The following is a 19020-nucleotide window of genomic DNA, read 5'->3' as shown; positions in this document are numbered from 1 at the left end:
CCCCACCCCCAAATCCAAGAGCCTCCGTTTTCCCTGGGACCTGCCCTCCCCACACATTCAGGGAAAAGGACGGGGAAGGAGCAGGTGGGTGCAGTGTCTCAGGCGCAGCGCCTGCCTGGAGCCCAGCAAGTGCAGCCACTTAGTGCTTGATTAATGTGGGACTCGGGGTGTCATGAGCTCGGCAGTCACCATGAGTCGGGGGGGGGGGGCCTGAGAGGGAGCCAAGGAGGCAGCGGGGCGGTCCTGGTTCATTCAGCATAAATGAATCAGGAGGCTTTGTTAAAATTAAAAGCGGCGAAGTATTCAAGGGTCTTGGGGTTTGCAAACAAACTATCGTGTAATACCCAGCATGTTCCCAAGAAGAGATGAAAATTGGGAGTTCTTATAGTAAAAAGTACATTCTTGAGGGGGGAAATCAGTTCTGCATTCTTGGCTTCTGAATGGATCTGAAGTTGTGATCAGATGTCAGGGGTCTGGGTACATGAACAGTCTTCCCTAAGTTCTTCAGAGGGCGGTTATAGGGTTTCTATCTCCAGCCATTGATGCACAGCTCAAAAGTTCAAAAGTTCTAGTTCCAAGTGTAGTCAAAGCAAAAATAGAATTGTTTCCTTAGACCTTAACCTGACTGACTTTAGACATTTCACAGCCCGACTCTAGTGACTCCATTTCATTCTTCACCCATTCCTCAGCAGTGTGGGTCTCTCTGGAGTGGTGGAGGTGGAGAGGGGGAGGGAGAGAGAGGGGAGGGAGACGAGGGGCTGAGCAGCACCAAGTCTGCACTAGTGTGTCCCCTGTGGGAGGCGGTGGCTGAGTGGGGTGAGCAGGTGCGTCTGATTGTGCGAGGACAGCCTCGCCGGGTGGGAGCTGTGGCCTGTGTTTATGTGGCTGTCCACAGTCAGGTGTCTGGCTGTTTATCTGGACCTGGGGTATGACGTGGGTCACTCTTGACCACTAGTGTGACAGTGTGTATTTGCCATTGGTCACTTCCGGCCACTTGGCTTGGGCCTCAGCACTCAGTGCTGCCTTTTCCGGGCCAAGCCCCCTTCCCCCTACCTAGGACTCTACAGGCTCCAGAGGTCATTGCTGCAGGCAGCAGAGAGGCTGCCAAAGCAAACCAGCCCCCGTGACTTGTAGGAAAGCAGCTGGGGGAGGAGGCTGGGGGGGGGGGGGTATGTATAAGCAGGGCAAAGCAGACAGGCTGGTCAGGGGACTTGGGAAGGGTCAGAGGCTGGAGCAAGAGTTGGGGCGGGGGAGGAGTCCGGGGAGGGGTCTGGGGCAGGGCCTGGAACTGGGGCAGGGACAGGGACTACCTTGTTCAGGAGCTGGACAGGGGGTGTTGCAAGGGGCCGGGGTGGACAGGGACAGAGTTAGGCCTGAGCTGGGGTAGGGCGGGGGCCGGGCAGGAGGCAGGAGAAGGAGCAGGGCAGTTGGGGCACTCTGTCTGATTCCCTCTAATTCATATCCCCATTCTTTAGTCTTCGTAAGCAACCCCAGCCTGCTCTGTCTCCCCAAACCCGTGTACCCAGACCAAACCGGCCCCTACTCCCACCTCCCTGACTGGCACCCCTGGGCCCACCCCTCAGGCTGGAGGGAGGCAGGTGGCTGGGCTCCCCTGGTCCAGCCCCTGCAAACCCTGCCCCACCAGCCAGGTGGCCTCTGGCGCTGCCAATCCCTTTGCCCGCCCCTCCACACCCCTTTCCCCGCCTCCTGCCCAGCCCCCTCCTCCTCAGGTGAGGCAGCCAGGCCTAGCAGGCCCCACGCCGCTGCCTCTGCCTCCTGGCCGCCGCTGCGGGGCCACCATGCTCCTGCCCAGGCCTGGAGACTGACCCTCAACTGGCACCATCTCTCAGCTTCGCCCCCACCGGCCGGACCCCAGGGTAAGGACCAGGGCCCTCAGTTCCAGTCGCCAGGCCAGGGTCCCCTCACTCCCACCCAGCCCAATGCTCCCCTCCCAATTGAGGGACTCCCAGGGACCCCAGGAGGGGGCTCTCTGACTTCTCTCCAAGGGCCTTGGAACAGCGCCCCTTCTTCAGATTCAGAGATTGGGCCCCAGCCTCCTTCTCCCTCAGAACTAGGTGTCCTGCCCCTCCACCCCTCCAACCTCATACCACGGAGTCCTGGCCCCCCAAACCATCTTTCCCTAGGGCCCAGGGTTTCAGGCCCCCACTCCGCCTAGGAATTGAGACCCCCAGTCCTCTGTCCTCCAGGCTCAGACATGGGAGCCCCCAGCCTGCATATCAAGGTGTCTCCCTGGCCACCGGTCAGACACTGACCCCATCCTTGAACCCAGCCTAATCTGCGTCCGTGATCACGGCGTGCTCTGGCCAGGGCCCAGGTCCTCCAGCCTCCCTGGATGGGCGCCTGGGACTGGGGGCACTGGAGCTGGGCTGGGCTCCCCAGGCCCTGCCTTTCCGTTCATCTCCCCACAGGTCCTGCCCCGGCCCAGGAGGTCAGCCGGGGAATCATTAACAAGAGGCTGTGACATGGCGGAGAAGGAGGGTGAGTCCCCCTTTCCCTGAGCCCCAGCTTTAGCTCTGCCTGACGCCCCTCCCTCTTGCTTTCTTCCCAACCCTCCACCCCCTTGGAGCCCCCTCTCTCTAGCACTCCTCCTGGGCCCATCCCCACCCCCTCTGAAGCCTTCACCTGATTAACTATTAACCGCATGTTCTGTGGGTCTGTGCCACCACCTTCCCACCTGCTACCCCGCATGACCTTCCGGCTCCTTGCCTCAGTTTCCCCTCACCTCCCAGCAATTCCTCAGCTGGCTCTGGGCCTCTCCTTCCTTTGGGGCTATGGTGGGAGACTGGCTGTGGCGGTTAAGGACACAGACTCTGGAGTTGAACCTTTGGGCCTGAGGTTGAATCTGCTTCTGCCACTCTTTTGTTGTATGATCTTGTGCACGTGACATCACTTTTCTGGACTTCAGTTTCCCCCCTGGGTCAAGCATGGGTCCTGATGCCACATGAGGTTGTTGGGAGCAGGGACAGCAGCGGGGCAGGGCGTGAGGTTGGGAGCCAGATGATGGCGGGGGCTTAGCGTGTGAGATGTACGCTGTTAACCAAAACTCATGACAGGTCAGCAGGCTTGGAATCCCAGGGATCTGAGACCCCCACCAATTCAGACATTCCTCCTGCTGCCTGGCATTGTGGGCAAAAGGGCAGAGGGGGGACTTTGGACCTGGCAGGATAGAAGGAGAGGGGAGAGAGCAGAGAAACTACTCCAGGGCGATGGGAAGAAGCCACTGCCGAGTGGCTGGCACTCAGGGGCTCTTGGCAGCCCCCAGCCAGGGCTCCCACAGCCTGGATATGTCACCCTTCTCCACACGTGGGAGCCAGCTGGGGGCCCAGGAGGGGCGGCTCTTCCTCCCCGCCCTCGAGCTGGGCGGACTCCCGCTCTTCCTCCTGGAACCAGGCTAGCTGGGTTCGGTCCTAGGCAGTAGTGCTTTCTAGCTTTAAGGCCCTGAGCAAGCAGTATGCCTAACTCTCTGGGCCTCAGTTTCTTCATCTGTAAAATGGAGATGGTACTCACGCACACCTCGAAGGGTGGTGTGAGTATTTAGTGCAGGAAGTGCTGAGTGTGTCGTCTGCAATGATCAGTGTGAATCCCTGGCCTCCTTGGGTCTCAGTACAGTTAGCCACTCAGACCCAACCATTCAGCGGTGGCCAAGCTTCCAGGGGCTCAGGAGGAGGCACTCCCTGCATTCCAGTAGTCATACCACCTGGTGAGGTGTGCATGGGTACCATCTCTGTTTTGCAGACGACATTGGGAAGGATGAACAGGTCTGGGTACAGAGAGAACTGAGGCATAGTGGGCTCCAGTGCGTCCTCAGTCAGCTCAGGCCCTGTCTTGAGGGCAGTCTGGCTGGAGGGTGTGGACACAGATGCTGAAAGGTTGTGGTGCTGTGCTTACTTGCTGGGTGACCGGGGGTAGGTGGCTGCACCTCTCTGGGCCTCTTTTCCTCACCCATAGCCAGGGTGGGGATAACTATGGTACCTTCCTCACGAACGGTTGCAAAGACTTGAGGATCTGCAGGACAGGACCGTGCGTTGGCATGCGGGTTGGGAGCCATTGCTGCCGCCGTGGCTGCTCGCCTTTGTGTTGGGCCCAACTCAGGGCCTTGGTGCTCCTGGGGACTCAGCCTTGGAGGAGGTGACATCTGAGTTGACACTCATGATGAGGCGGGAGTAGCAGGGTATGCCGGGCAGAGGGAACAGCCCAGCTCCGTGGTCGGCAAACTGCGGCTCGCGAGCCACATGCGGCTCTTTGGCCCCTTCAGTGTGGCTCTTCCTAAGCCTTAGGAGTACCCTAATTAAGTTAATAACAATGTACCTACCTATATAGTTTAAGTTTAAAAAATTTGGCTCTCAAAAGAAATTTCAATCGTTGTACTGTTGATATTTGGCTCTGTTGACTAATGAGTTTGCCGACCACTGGCCTAGCTAAATGTCGGCAAGTAACAGACTGCTGGGGGCGCGGTGGCACATGGCTGCTTTGGGTATTCCTGGGAGTAAAGTTGAAATGGAGCTGAGCGGGTGATGAGGTGTGTCAGTGGGACCGAGGTCTGTTCCCACTGTTTTTGAGGAGGGGCAGGCAGATGCCTGGGTGTGCTGGGTCTCTCCACAAGATGGCGCTGTCTGTTATTCATTGTTTCTCTTTTCTAACTGCTATCTGTAAGTCCTGTGGTTTCAGTTGTTTTTTGGAAAGGCTCTCAGGTTAGGGGAAATATATGTTCAACTCTCAAATCTCTAACAGCCGTGCTTATGTGCTAGGGTTGCTGGCGCCACAGGGCTGAGGGCCTTGGACTATGTCCTGTGGAACATTGGGGAGTCACGGAGAGTTCTAGGGAAAGTAACGACAGGTTGGGTTTGATATTTAGCAAGAGCCCCCAAGCTTCCATGTAGAGGCTGGACCAGAGGGGGAGCCTGAGTCAGGGGCAGGGAAGGAGCAGGTGGACAGGAGACATTCAGGAGGCCTGCAAGCTGGGGACCTGCAAGCTCTGACGGGAGGGAGGTGTCCTGCAGAGGAGGGGCAGCCTGAGGATGAGGGCCGCAGACGGGACCTGGGGATTTGGGGAGACATGGAGGCCAGTGTGGGACCTGAGGTGTGAAAGGCCTAGAGGATTCCAGGAGGGGACGTCTAAGAGGCTGCAGGACCCTAATCTGCAGGAGAGTCCCAGCCCAGGACAGAAAAGGGAAACTGAGGCTGTGGAGGCGGGTGAGACAGACTTGGAAGTGAGGAGGCATGAGGTGGGCGCGGGGAGAGACCATGGCCTGCTCTGTGAATTCCAGATTTCAGAGATAACTAGGTCAGGAGATGGAGAAGGCACTGTTGGAGAAGGAGAAGGAAAGGCCTTGGGTGTCCCAGAATTTAAATGAGGGGCCTTCCATTCAGGAAGCTGAAGTTGGGTCTGAGGGGGACTGAGACGTGAAGCCGTCAGCTGAGTGGAGTCTCAGAGACAAGGAGCCAGAGACATCACTTGTGAGGGTTTTACAGACAAATAGTGGGGGCAGAAGGAGATGCCCCTACAGGAGTGCAGAGCAGAGCCTCTGGGTGAAGTCGGGGGGTGGGGGTGGGGGGCGGGGGGCTGCTCACTGGTCTCAAAGGCCTGTGGCTCCCATAGCATCACGACCAGGATGGCCCTTTCTCAGAGCGAGGGCGCTGCCTGTCCGCCAGAGGCACCTGTTTGGGGGTTGCTCGAGTCCCCTGAACCAGAGGGCATGGAAGGAGTCTCTTCCTCTCGCCCTCGGAGACATGGGTGACAGCTTCCTGCCTTAGCAGGCACAGCAGAGCGTGGCTAAAAACAAAGGAACCAGGACGCCCACCAGAACCAGGAAAATGCTTGGGTGCAGAGTTGGGAGTGGGCCTGGGAGGCCCTCCTGAGACATGGCGAGGTCTGCCAGCTGGCCTCTTTGAAGGGAGGGAGTGTTCTCTCGTGCCTGACAAGAATGCTGGGCTCTCACATTCTTAAGACACCAGACAGTGGCCCATCCCAGGAAGGTCCTCAACCACTTCCCGCTCTGTTCCGGGTGCTTGGCTGGCCCTGTGCCTATCGGCCAGACGACCGTGCCACAGATGAGAGAACGGGGCCTCTTGTAGCCCTGGGAGTGCCTTGCAGATGCCAAGGGCAGTCAGGCACATGCCAGGCCCAGCTGAAGGCTTGCAGCAGCCTTTTCTCTTTGTTCCTTCTGAAATGCCTAGCAAAGGGGTTGGCTTTTAATCCCCAGGGGCCCTGCTGAACAAGGAATAAAAGCCATCTTCTCCTCGGGCCCCAGGCCTCCCTGGCTGGCCCCAGCTTTGGTCCCACTGTCTCCCCCAAGTGCATGCCATTCTGGCCATATCAGTGGCCTCTCTTACCCTCTAACAGATCATGCTTATTCTTGCCTCAAGGCCTTTGACTATGCTGTTCCCTCTGCCCAGTGTTCTTCCTTAAGATCTTTGCATGGCTGGCCTCACCCTTCAGGTCTTAGCTCAAAAGTCACTTATTAGGGCTGGGCCTGTGTGGCTCAGTGGTTGAGCATCGACCAAGAGGTTACTGGTTTGATTCCTGGTCAGGGCACATGCCTGGGTTGCAGGCTCGATTCCCAGTATGGGGCGTGCATGAGGCAGCTGATCAATGAGCTTTCTCTCTCATTGATGTTTCTATCTCTCTATCCCTCTCTTTTCCGCTCTCTCTCTCTCTCTCTTTTTCTCTCTCTCTCTCAAATCAATAAAAACAAAAAAACCAACACAAACCCGTATTTTTTTAAAAATCACTTATTAAGGAGGCTCTCCTTGAGCACCCTGCTGCCCCAACATGAATTATTTCTTTAGTCTTTGCCACAGCTGGAAATTTTCAAGTTCATTTATTGTCTACTTGTTTACTTCCCCCTCACCTTACACACATGAGAATGTGAGCCCCTGGCCAGCATCTCATCCGTCTTGTTTTGAGATGTGTCCCTAGAGCCTAGAATGGTACCCAGTACACAGCAGCTGCTCAACGGGACAATGAAGGAATAAGGCTCCACTTTACCAATGAGAAGACTGAGGCCCACAGAGGTGAAGGGAGTTGCCAGGGCCACACTGCTTTAATGATTGAAAGGCACTTTTTGAGAACTTGCTATATGCCAGGGACTATGTACAGGGAGAGGTAGCATGGCTTAGTGGTTATACATTTGAGCCCCAGCTCCAAATCTTCCCAGGGTTCAGGACCCAGCACTGACTCTTGCTAGCTGAGTCACTTCAGGCATGTGATTCTTCTCTGGGCCTCAGTTTCCCCTATATGAAAAATGGGACTCATAACTGAGATAAGGACTGAATAAATTAATGCATTTAGAGCAGTATTTGGAGCATAATAAGCATCTGATAAAAAGTTTGGCTATTATTATTTAAAAGAACTTTGTCATTTAAAAGTATTGTTTTTAGAGGTGAGTACTAGGTGGATGCCCGTTAAATAGGTGAGGAAACTGAGGCTCAAAGAGGTGATGTCACCTGTCCAAGGTCTCAGCTAAGAGTGGGGAAGGTTAGTATTTATAAGTGAGGCTGGCAAGTTTTCAAACTTAAGTTCTTAACCTCCAGGGGCAAACTTGACCTTGGAGCTGGGTTCTGTGGGGAAGGTCTGGTACCCAGGGACAGAGGGTCTGGAACATTAGAGAGAAATGAGGCAGTGAGGGAATGCCAAGCAGCAGGGGAGAAAGCTGCCAAGAGGGCAAAGGTCAGGAGTCACAGCCCCCAAGGGGCTCCAAGAACGTCTGGGAAAGTTAGCAGAAGTGAGAGGTTCAGGAAGAGATGTCCCAACGTGATGACGGAGCTAAAAGCAGCGTCACTGGGGAAGGAGGAATGCTAGGAGTGCAGGCAGCGAGGGTGGCAGCTGTCCCAGCCACTCCCCTTCCCAGCTGCAACCCTTGAGGAGCTGGACACCTGGCCGTCCTCGCTGCAGGGCAGAGGCAGCCCTGCCAACTGGGCCTGGTAGGCTCAGACATGTGGGGGAGGCCGAGCTGGCCCTACGCGCAGACCCCACCCTGATGAGGACGGCCTGGCAGTGGCCCCAGCATGGTCTCTGTTGCAGGTGGCCGGACTGTGCCATGCTGTTCTGGATCCAAGGTAGCAGCTCTCACTGCAGGGACCCTGCTGCTCCTGACAGGCATCGGGGCAGCGTCCTGGGCCATTGGTGAGAGCGGCCCCCTGCACCTCTACCCTCCCCTGCCCCTGCGGCCCCGGCCTACCTGCCCTCACCTCTGCCTTCTCTGCAGTGACCGTTCTACTCAGGAGTGATCAGAAGCCACTGTATCCGGGTGAGTAGAGCAGGGCCCTCTGGGGCGCCCGGGAGGAGCCTGTGCTGGGGGAGCTCCGTGGAGGGGGTTGGAATGAATGCACTCGTGCTGAGTGCTTGTCTGGACCAGGTGCTGCTGAAAGCAATTCACTTGTCTAACCCAGTGTTTTCCAGACTCTAAATGTGTTACCCATTAATGTATCATAAAATTAAATCAGTGAGTGGAAAATCGGATTTTAAAACGTATGAAGTAGATGAGACTAGAAAATATTCGAATGAGTCTCTCTCAGTAAGAACACTCTTGCTAATCTTTTATTTTGGTTTTATGAGGGTGGGATTGTTATTCTCTCCATTTTAAAGATGGGGAAACTGAGGCTCAGAACCATGGCATGGTTTGCCTCAGAAAACATAAGTTCAAGGCCACATCACGATGGAAAGCTGGGTTTTTTTGTTTTGTTTTGTTTTTAACTGCAGAGCGTAGACAAAACATGTCTGAGAGGCACGGTATGAAACCAGTGAGCTCTTCTAGCTCCCCTAGAAGGTAGCTTCTGTTATCCCCATTCACAGATGTGGAAAGTGAGGACCAGAGAGGACACACAGCTGGTCAGTGATGGGACCAGGAGTAGCTCTTAGACTTGCCTGATAGCGAAGTGTCTGCAGCAGGCAGGAGAGAATGACTACACTGATAACAGGCACAGAAGCTCATTGTGGAATGAATGAATGAACTGCCCAAAGTGCCAATTCCAAGCTGCCTTTTCCTGGTCCAGGACAGCAGGAAGGAAGGGGAAGTTGGGTGATGGGATATCTTCTTCACTCCCACGCGCCTCATCTACTTCCATAAAGGACTCAGCTCACATTAGGAGAAGAAATGAAAATCCAGACAAGGGAAGCCAACGTCAGTGCTAGTTGTCATAGCAGCACTTACATGTGCCAAGCACAGGCCTTGGGCTCTGCAGGTGTCCATTCATTAAATCCTCACAACAGCCCATTTTAATATGGGGAAACTGAGGCACACAAAGGCCAGGCGATATGCTGCAGGTCACAGAGCTAGTAAGCTCTGGGGTCTGGAACCCGGCCGCTGGATTCAGCTCTTATGCAGAACCTCTACGTGCTATGGCTCCTCAGAAACGGGAGCTGCCATAGCGAGGGCTCACATATGCCAGGCCCTGGCTGTGGCCCTTGCACAATAGCCTGGTGAAGCTGGAGCTATTTTCATCACCCCAGGTGGGGAAACTGAGGCCATTGAAGTGCACTGACTTGCCCAAGACCACATGTCGCATCAGGGGCAGGGCAGAGGGATCGTGCCCCTGCCAAGTCCCTCCATGGCTCCCCACCACCACTGGGCTCTCAGCAGGGCTTTCTCCGCCCTCACTTCACACTTGCCCCTGGCACTCTCACACCCTTGAAGGACTCTCCTGGCACTATAGCCTTTGTTCACCCACCTCTTTCCAGCTCGTACCTAGAGGCAGGTTTCAGGGTTCTGCAGTGTCACTGCCAAGTGGGGGCCCTGGCAGAGTCTCCATGTTCTCATCTATAAGCTCGGGGTGAGAATTAGAGGACATAATGATCCAGGCAGGGCTTGGCTCTCAGCCAACTAGGTAAACATTGGCTGTAACTTCCCTGAGCAAGGCCTTCCGGCACTCACAGACCGCCTGTTCCCCAAGCCCGTGACCATCCTGCTGCCCGCGTAAAACTCTCCTCACACTCACAGTGGATTATTTACTCCTGGGGAATTTTAGGAGGGCAGGACATTTTTTTTTTACTGCCCCAGACAGTGTCCTGAACATGGTGGGTGCTCAGGAATTTATTTATTTTTAATCCTTACTTGAGGATATTTTTCCACTGATTTTTTAGAGAGAGTAGAAGAGAGAGGGAGAGTTTGCCTCCTGCATGTGCCCCGACCAGGGCCTGGACCTGGGAGAAGCCTGCAACCTAGATACATGCCCTTGATCAGACTCGAACCCAGGACCCTTTGGTCTGCAGTCCGACGCTCTATCCAACGAGCCAAACTGGTTAGGGCAGGAAATCTTTGCTTAATGACTGAGCACAAATACAAACCGCTAAGATGAACTAACCTGTCCTGGGCTTCACTGAGCGGAAGGTAACAGGCCACAGTTCTGACCAGCTCAGGCCAGTGCCAGCACCCTTGCCCTTCAGCTATACTTGGGGTTTTCAAAAGTGTTGGGAAATTACAAAACAAAAAACAAACAAAACATCCCCACAAAAAAGTAAAACTATACCCTTGCCTCATTTTTCTGGGGTTGTCACCCTTGTAAATATATCAGACAATTTGGTAAGCAAACAAGGTGACCCAGAACACACTTTGCATTGACTAAAATAATACAAATGAGAATAAGAATTTAAAAGTGAGAGAAAGAGTGGCACAAAATAAGGCCACTGAACTCTTCTAAATTATAAGGCATTTTATATTTCTTCCCCCTCCACCTTCCCTAAAACACAATCATAAAGTGATGTTTTCCTATAACCTCATGCTTTTTGGAAATCACATTTCTGGAGCACTTATTTCAAAATAAGAATTTACTCCACCCCACTTGGTATTTCAAATCCAAGTCTTGGTGTTGGAACTCAGGGGGTGGTGGGTACCACCCAACAGAGGTGCCAGGAACCCCCTGCTCAACCCCAGAGCAAGGGGCCATGATTAAAGGAAGCAGGCAAGCCAGGAAACGCCTTTACAATTTTTTTTTAAATTAACTGTATCGGGATGACATTGGTTATAGACTTCAAGTGTGCATTTCTATGAAAAATGGCCTGTATATCGCATCATGTGTTCATCACCCAAAGTCAGATCTTCCTCCGTCACCATATATTTGACCCCTTTGCCCTTTACTTACCCCCCAACCCTCTTCCTCTGGTAACTACCATATTGTCTGTGTCTGTGAGTTTTTGTTTGTTTATCTTGTCTGTTCATTTGTTGCTTTTAGTTTTATATCCCACATATGAGTGAAATCATATGGTTCTTGACTCTGACTTATTTCAGTCAGCATGACATTCTCAGGATCCATTCATGTTGTTGCAAATGGCAGCATTTCATCTTTTCTTATTAGCCAGGAAGCTCTTAGTCTGGGCTGTGGGTGAGTGTATTTGGGGTGGGGACAAGTAAGGGTCTCTGTTAGACCCACAGAAGGAGCAGGGGGTATGCAGGTCAGCAGGCCTGGTTTGAAATCCTGGCTCTGCCAGTTTTTAGGCCCCTGGAAAAATACATTCTTTCTGAGGCTGTTTCTTTTCCTTTTAAAAATTATTTATTTTTATTTTAAAATCTTTTTTGTTGAAAGTATTACATATGTCCCCTTTTCCCCCTATTAACCACCTCCAGCCCTCCCTCCTCCCCGCCCCCCACCCAGGCTTTCAGAGGCTGTTTCTTCCTCTGTAAGATGGGCATAGAAATGGTCTCCACCTCCCGGGATGGTATGGGAGAGAATATGACACATAGCATGGGGCCAGCCCATGGACAACCCCAGTAAACGTAGTCAGTATGATTATTTCTGCGCTATTATTGTTTCACCCTTACGAGGGGAAGTTGCCTGAGAGGCAGTATAGGGCAACGTTAAAAGCTTGGGGTTTGGAGTCACTGGGGCCTGAGTACATATCCTCTCTGCCTCGTTTGGCGATGCGGGGCAAGTCACCCTGCCTCCCCAAGCTTCCCCTCACCCATCTGGAAAATGGGGATGACCTTTGTGGCCTCGGGGCACAGTGACGGAGAGCATGTAGCATAGCACTGGTGCACAGTAGGTCCTCAGCAGGACAGGGTTCTCCCTGGAAGTCCTTGCCCAGATCTGTGGGGCTTGGGGAAGACTGCTCAGCTTGGTGTCTCACTGGGTTTTCCCTGACAGGTTGTGAAAGTGACTTTCACTAGAATCAAGGTCCCAGAATGTGCTCTCAGAACAGCAGTCATGTGGAGGCAGGAGGAAAGGAGAGGCCCACAGCCGATCTTCCCCCAAACCTACCTCCCGCTTTCCCCATCCCTGTCAGTGGCAGCTTAGTCCTTCAAGTGGCTCAGGCCCTTGACCCCTCTCCTTAATCCAACTGTCCCCAAACCCTGCGGGCTCCACCTGTAAAATCTGTCCAAAATCTAAACTCTTCTCCCCCTCCAGTGCTCCACCCTGGCCCAGCCTCCATCCCCTCCCTTCTGGACATCACAGCCACCTCTGTCTCCTGCTCCTCCCCAAGCCCCCGCCCTGTTCTCCACGCACAGCCAGAGGGAGCCTGTGAACCCTAGGCAGGTCAGAGCCCTCCTGGCTCAGATCCTCCCCAGGAGCACCTCACTCCTGGTAAAAGCAAAGTCCCTAGAGTTGATCCAGTCTGTCTCCTGCCTCATCTTCCCCTCACTCACTTTGCTCCAGCCTCCTTGCTATTCCTCAGCCCCCACGCCCCAGCCTGAGAATCTTTGCACTTGCATTCCCTTCCCTTGGCCTAGTTTTCTGTCCCCTCACTTTTCTTCACAGCTCTCTTTCTCACTTCCTTCAGGTCTTCGTTCCCTTACCACTTCTCGGGAAGCTTTCCTTCCCAGCTATTGAAAATCGCAGCCTCACCCCAACCTCACTGCTCATACCAGCACCCTGATTCTGTCCAAGCTTGATTTGTCTCCCTGGCCCCTTCTTTGGTGACACATGATCTATTTTCCTTATCTGTGCCTTTCCTTATCCATCTCACCTACTGGCCTTTGAATGCCACAGAGCAGGGGTTTTGTCTGATTTGTTCACTGCCTAAACTAGAGCCGGCATGTACTGAGTGGGGAATGTAAAGAAATATGACTAAGGGCTGTGGCCTGGCTTAGGGATGAACAGGGTCCTCTGGCCATGTGTGGGGAGCGGCCTGTGAGGAGCTGAGAGGACAACAGCTTTCAATACCACCAGCACCAGGCAGGAGGAATGCGCCCAGGCGCTGTTCAGCCTCCTGTCCCTGCCCTGCCTCGTCTCCGTGTGAAAATGTGCCTGGTTGGGTGGCGATTATTGTTATTTCCCTCACCCCAGACTTTGGCTTGGTGAGGGCTGTCTTAGTCATCTTTGTGTGCCTAGCATCGCCCCTCCTAGGACTGGGCATGAAGTATGAGTCTAGTTAAAGCTTAGTTTGGTGAATGAATGAGTGAATGAATGAATACTACATCCTCTGCTTGGAGAATTATGCACTTTAATATACTCAAGGCTCTGACAAGTCCTACAGGAAAGATAGCTATCCTTTCCTCTTTTTTTAAATTTAAGACTATACGATGTCTTTAAATATTTTGGCAATCTGATGTATTAGTCAAGGGTCTTCAGATGGCCAAAGACAGAAGAAAAAAAATAAACTGGGTAAGTGAAAAAAGGGAATGATTAACTCAACCACTCCTGGGGGTTCTTCAAGCCTGGCTCCATCAGGAGCTTAAAACTATTAGCAGAAATCTCCTGGCTTTCCTTTATGTTGTCTAATTTTCCCTTCACATGGGCAAAGATGGCCTCAGCATGTGCAGCCTCACACACCATTCCCTTGGGGGACTGGTTGGAACAGTTTCCCTTTTTCCAAATGTCCCAGCCAAGTCCCAGAGTTACAGCACGTGAGCAGCCAGCTCAGGAAGTCCTGTGGAAAGAGGCGCTGCCCTGCTCCCAGCAGGCCGGCCGACGTCCCAGGGCGGCTGTTCCTGGGTCTAATTTGTCACGTGCTCTTCCGGACACAGGAGTGTGGGGGGCATGGGGTGCTCTGATCAGCCCTGCTGGGACTCCGACTAGAACACATGGCGGAGCACAGCCAGGAAGGCTGGGCAGGAGGCGAGCGTGTGGCCGTCCTGTCTCCCTGCAGTGCAGGTCAGCCCAGCAGACACTCGGCTCACAGTCTTTGACGAGACGGAGGGGACGTGGCGGCTGCTGTGCTCTTCGCGCTCCAATGCCAGGGTGGCGGGACTCAGCTGTGAGGAGATGGGCTTCCTCAGGTACTGGGGTGCCCCTTGGAGGGGTGGCAGTGGGAGGGTGGGAGGAGCAGGCCTGACCCCTGCCCTGCCCAGGGCACTGGCCCACTCGGAGCTGGATGTGCGGACAGCGGGTGCCAACGGCACGTCAGGCTTCTTCTGTGTGGACGAGGGAAGGCTGCCCTACGCCCGGAGGCTGCTTGAGGTCATCTCCGTGTGGTGAGGAGGGCAGTGGGCAGGTGGGGGCACACACCCTGGCCCCGCAGCTCCCAGGCGCTCCTACCTGCTCTTCCTCACTTTCCTTCTCTGTCTGAACTGGCCTCTTTCTGTTTCTCTCTGTCCCCATCCCTGTCTTTCTTACAGTGACTGTCCCAGGGGCCGCTTCCTGGCTACCATCTGCCAAGGTGAGACCCTGACACTCAGAACCCTCTTCCTGAGACCAGGGTAGGACCATGTCCCCCAAGGATGGGTCCATGTCCCCTTCAGGTCTCCCAGGGCAAGGCCTTGTCCCATCGGACAACCCCAAGCAGGCCATATCCTCTTAGGTCCTCCAAGGACCAGGTCGTGTCCTCTCAGACCTCCTGGGGCAGGGCTGGCCCTGAGGGCTGCCAGGCCCCCACGCCCCCTGACTCCCCTCTCTCACAGACTGTGGCCGTAGGAAGCTGCCCGTAGACCGCATTGTGGGAGGCCAGGACACCAGCCTGGGCAAGTGGCCATGGCAAGTCAGTCTTCGCTATGATGGAGCGCACCTCTGTGGCGGGTCCCTGCTCTCCGGAGACTGGGTGCTGACAGCCGCCCACTGCTTCCCTGAGTAAGTGACCCCCATGGCACTGAGGAGGGTAGCGGGGGCAGCGAGGTGGGGGGGCTGTTCCCAGGCAGGCTGCCACCCTCCCCTCCTGTTCCCTGGTAGGCGGAACCGGGTCCTGTCACGATGGCGTGTGTTTGCGGGCGCTGTTGCCCAGGCCTCACCCCACGGCCTGCAGACGGGGGTTCAGGCAGTGATCTACCACGGGGGCTACCTCCCCTTTCGGGATCCCAACAGTGAGGAGAACAGTAATGACATCGCTCTGGTCCACCTCTCCAGCCCCCTGCCCCTTACAGGTAAGTCTGAGCCCTGGCCTGGGGGCTCCTGAGGCCGTGAGGTGAGAGGAGGGACCAGGGGCCTAGTAGTCCATGGTGATAAGGGAAATGCTCTTGAGGGACACAGGTGGGTGCCCACCAAGTAGGAATGGCTAGTGCGGCCGCTTTGTAAAGTCTGGCAGTTCCTCAGAAAGTGAAACATGGAGTTGCCACGCGACCCAGCGATTCCACTCCCAAAGAAATGAAAACGCGTGTCCACACAGGAGCTTGTGCACAGGCATTCACAGCAGCACTGTTCGCAGTGGTCAGCAGGTGGAAACGACCATGTCTGTCCTCTGACAAATGGATAAAAACGTGGCCAATCCATACAATAGAATACTATTTGGCCATAGAGAGGAACAAACATCTCTGTGATACGCAATGGCCGACCCTTGAAAACATTCTGCTAAGAAAGAAGTCGGACCAAAGGTCACTATGTGATTCCGTTTCTGTTTCTGCCCAGAACAGGTCCCTCTACAGAGAAAGAAAGCAGATTCCTGGTGGCAGGGATGGGGATGGGGAGGGGAGGGGTGACAGCTAAGGACACAGGGTCTCTTTGGGGGTGATGAAAATGTCCTAAAACTGATTGTGGTGCTGGATGTACCTTCGTAGTGCCCCGCATGCTACTCAACATCTGTGAACCCACTAAAAACCATTGACTTGTGCATCCTAAGTGGGTGAATTGTGTGGTATATGAATTTATGTATCAAAAACATTTTTTACCAAAAAACCCCCAATCAAATGAAATGAAGATAATGTTTTAAATATATGGATGAATCAGGCCGTTAAGAGACATTCCCCCTGCAGCTCTCCAGGGCATTCCCATGCTCCCAATGAGGAGGACTCACGTGGGGACAGGGTGTCTCTGACACTTCTCCAGGCTGCCTGGCGGGCTGAGGGCAGGCCTTGGCTTCAGCTTTCAGCAGGCCATCGTGTGTAATAATAAAAACCATGGTGGTGGTGATGGGCCTCCAACAGGCACCAGTCGGATCGTAATAGTGAAATAGTACAATAAAGTGATGTGGTGATGAGAGGAATGAAGACAAACACTTGCACGGCGCCTTCTCTGTGTCCGGCCCTGTTCTCAGGGTCCTGTGCACAAGCTCATTTAGTTCTCACCGCAGCCTGGGAGGGTGGGTCCTTTTTAAAAAAAAATTATTTTTTTTATAAATCTCCCACCATTTTAAAAAATATATTTTATTGATTTTTTTACAGAGAGGAAGGGAGAGGGATAGTTAGAAACATCGATCAACTGCCTCCTGCACACCCCCTACTGGGGATGTGCCCACAACCAAGGTACATGCCCTTGACTGGAATTGAACCTGGGATCCTTCAGTCCGCAGGCCGAGGCTCTAGCCACAGAGCCAAACCAGTTAGGGTGGTGGGTCCTTTTATCATCCTGTTTTCCACCTGGGGAGAGGTCCCAACAGAGAGAAGGTAAATAATGTCTCAGATTCCCACAGCTGGCAAATGGCAGAGATTTGAGCCCAGGCCCCCTGGCACTGGAATCAGCCTGCAACCCCCAGGCTGTGTGCCAGGGAAGCCAGGACCATTTTGTGGTTTGCATTATACTTATTTTTATGGTTATTTTCTTTTTAATGATTCATGATACCGGTTTTCCATTTAAGGGAGTGATACATGTTCTTTTCCCCTTAGAACAGAATAAAGTCTGCTCTGTAGTGAACAGAGTGAGGGGTTGACAGCACGGAAGTCAGGAAGTGTCCATGAGGCTCAGGGGATGGGGTGAGAGTGGCTTGGGTTTAAAAAACATGGCTGAGGGGTCACAGCTGCAACGTCAGACGCAGGTCCTTGCAGCTGTGTGGTCTGGGGCCTGCGGCTTTACCTTTCTGTGCTTCAGTTTCTCTCATCCGTACAAAGGGCTTCCTAGGATTACTGACATGATTAAAAAGGTGAATAGCTCAGTTGGTTGAGCGTCCCGCGCACCAAAGTTCGCAGGTGTGATTCCCAGTCAGGGCACATGCCTGGGTTGCGGGCTCAATCCGCAGCAGGGGGTGTGTAGGAGGCAGCCGATCAATGTTTCTCTATCATCATTGATGTTTCCCTCTTTCCCTTCCTCTCTCTCTATAAAAATAAATAAATAAAAACATTAAAAAAAGAACGAGAAAAAAAAGAACACGGGCCTGAGAATTGGGCAATCTGGGTTCAAATTCTGGCTTTGCCACTCATTGTGAGACTTTGAACGAGTGCCTTGGCCTCGTCCCCGCTTCTGTGAAATGGGGTAAGCGTCCTCCTCCCTGGGCTGATGGAGACGAAAGGAACTGACACGGGAAGGTGCCTGATGCCGAGTGAGCTCTCAGGAGACAGCAACTGCTGCTGTAGCTGCTTTAAAGGACAGAGGAAAGGGTGTGTCAGGGGCACTGGAGGCAGCTGGACAGACGCTGGTTCCAGGTAGGGCTGGACCAGCGTGGTCTCTCTCACAGAATACATCCAGCCCGTGTGCCTCCCAGCTGCCGGCCAGGCCCTGGTGGATGGCAAGATTTGTACGGTGACTGGCTGGGGCAACACGCAGTACTACGGTGAGTCTCACCCTCTGCCTGGGAAGCCGCCAATAGGGAGACTGACCTGGGCCGGGGGGAAGGGCAGTCTGGCAGGTTTGGTGCCTCTTAGCCCTGGGCCATAGGGACACAGGAACCTGGGGTGGGCACCAGGAGGGGAGGAGGGTGTGCATGCTCACCAGCTCTCCCCAGCCTTGCCCGCACACCCCCAGGCCAACAGGCTGGGGTACTCCAGGAGGCCCGAGTCCCCATAATCAGCAACGATGTCTGCAACGGTCCTGACTTCTACGGGAACCAGATCAAGCCCAAGATGTTCTGTGCTGGCTACCATGAGGGTGGCATTGATGCCTGCCAGGTGAGGGATTGTGGGTGACAGCCCCTGACTCTGCCACTCTAGAGATGGAGACACAGGGCAGTGGGTGGTCAGGCTCCTACCTCAGGGCCAGATGACCCCGTGACCACAGCCCACGGCCATCCGAAAGCACCTCCAGCCTTGCCTCCCCTGCCCCCACCAGGGTGACAGTGGTGGCCCCTTCGTGTGTGAGGACAGCATCTCTCGGACCCCACGTTGGCGGCTCTGTGGCATTGTGAGCTGGGGCACTGGCTGTGCCCTGGCCCAGAAGCCAGGCGTCTACACCAAAGTCAGTGACTTCCGGGAGTGGATCTTCCAGGCCATAAAGGTGAAAGTTGGGCCCAGATGGGGCCAGAGGATACGAAAGTCTGGGACTCTCACTGGGGAAAGGGAGGCAGGGTTTTCTGGAGACCTTTGCTCAGGCCTAGAAGAGGCACTCTGTGGAACAGAGGGGTTTCAAAGGGCTTCCTGGAAGAGGAGGCTAGTCGTGGGACTTTCAGGGAAGCCTCTCAGACCTCAGAAGGCCCCAACTGTCTCCCCAGATTCACTCCGAAGCCAGCGGCATGGTGACTCAACTCTGACCTGACCTCTCCTTGCTGCAGACGCCTCCAGGGCCCGGGTTAACCTAGGTGGCCTCAGCCCCACATGGTGGGATCCACCCTGGGCCTGGGATGGAACTTTTTTCTTCTTGGGCCCAGCCCACAAGTGTAAGGATACCTTCCCTCCAGGGTCCTGTCTTCCACAGTGGCGGGCCCACTCAGCCCTGGGACTACCTGAGACTCACCTTCCTGACCCGCATGTAAATATTGTCCTGCCATCTGGGGATCCCATCTAGGTATCCCTGATGAAAAGCTATTCTTTAAATAATAAAATTGGTTTTGATTAA

The 19020-nt window shown here is 54.2% G+C and overlaps 2 protein-coding genes across 3 annotated transcripts in view; both read left to right on the top strand.

The window, feature by feature from the left end:
• Positions 1 to 1754, top strand: part of SCN1B (sodium voltage-gated channel beta subunit 1) — a 13788-nt gene extending 12034 nt beyond the window's left edge. Inside the window, exon 6 of the mRNA XM_059666875.1 lies at positions 1731 to 1754. The gene's annotated coding sequence lies outside the window, so the exon portion shown is untranslated. The remainder of the gene's footprint in view (positions 1 to 1730) is intronic.
• On the top strand, positions 1739 to 19020 carry HPN (hepsin). Of its 2 annotated transcripts, none has more exons than XM_059666872.1 (13): positions 1739 to 1877; positions 2430 to 2499; positions 8045 to 8146; positions 8229 to 8270; positions 14042 to 14171; positions 14244 to 14366; positions 14511 to 14551; positions 14793 to 14958; positions 15058 to 15248; positions 17708 to 17803; positions 17995 to 18137; positions 18298 to 18462; positions 18677 to 19020. In XM_059666872.1, exons 2-13 carry the CDS (start codon positions 2484 to 2486, stop codon positions 18713 to 18715), a joined length of 1254 nt encoding a protein of 417 aa, XP_059522855.1. In that variant the 5' UTR covers positions 1739 to 1877; positions 2430 to 2483; the 3' UTR covers positions 18716 to 19020. The 2 variants fall into 2 exon arrangements, with proteins under 2 accessions (XP_059522855.1, XP_059522854.1); XM_059666871.1 differs by having other exon boundaries at positions 1765 to 1877; positions 2401 to 2499.

This window comes from Myotis daubentonii, chromosome 15 (assembly GCF_963259705.1).
Source record: "Myotis daubentonii chromosome 15, mMyoDau2.1, whole genome shotgun sequence".
Classification (NCBI taxonomy): Eukaryota; Metazoa; Chordata; class Mammalia; order Chiroptera; family Vespertilionidae; genus Myotis; species Myotis daubentonii.
The sequence above is the reverse complement of the archived record's forward strand: the minus strand, read 5'-3'. Positions and strand labels throughout refer to the sequence as shown.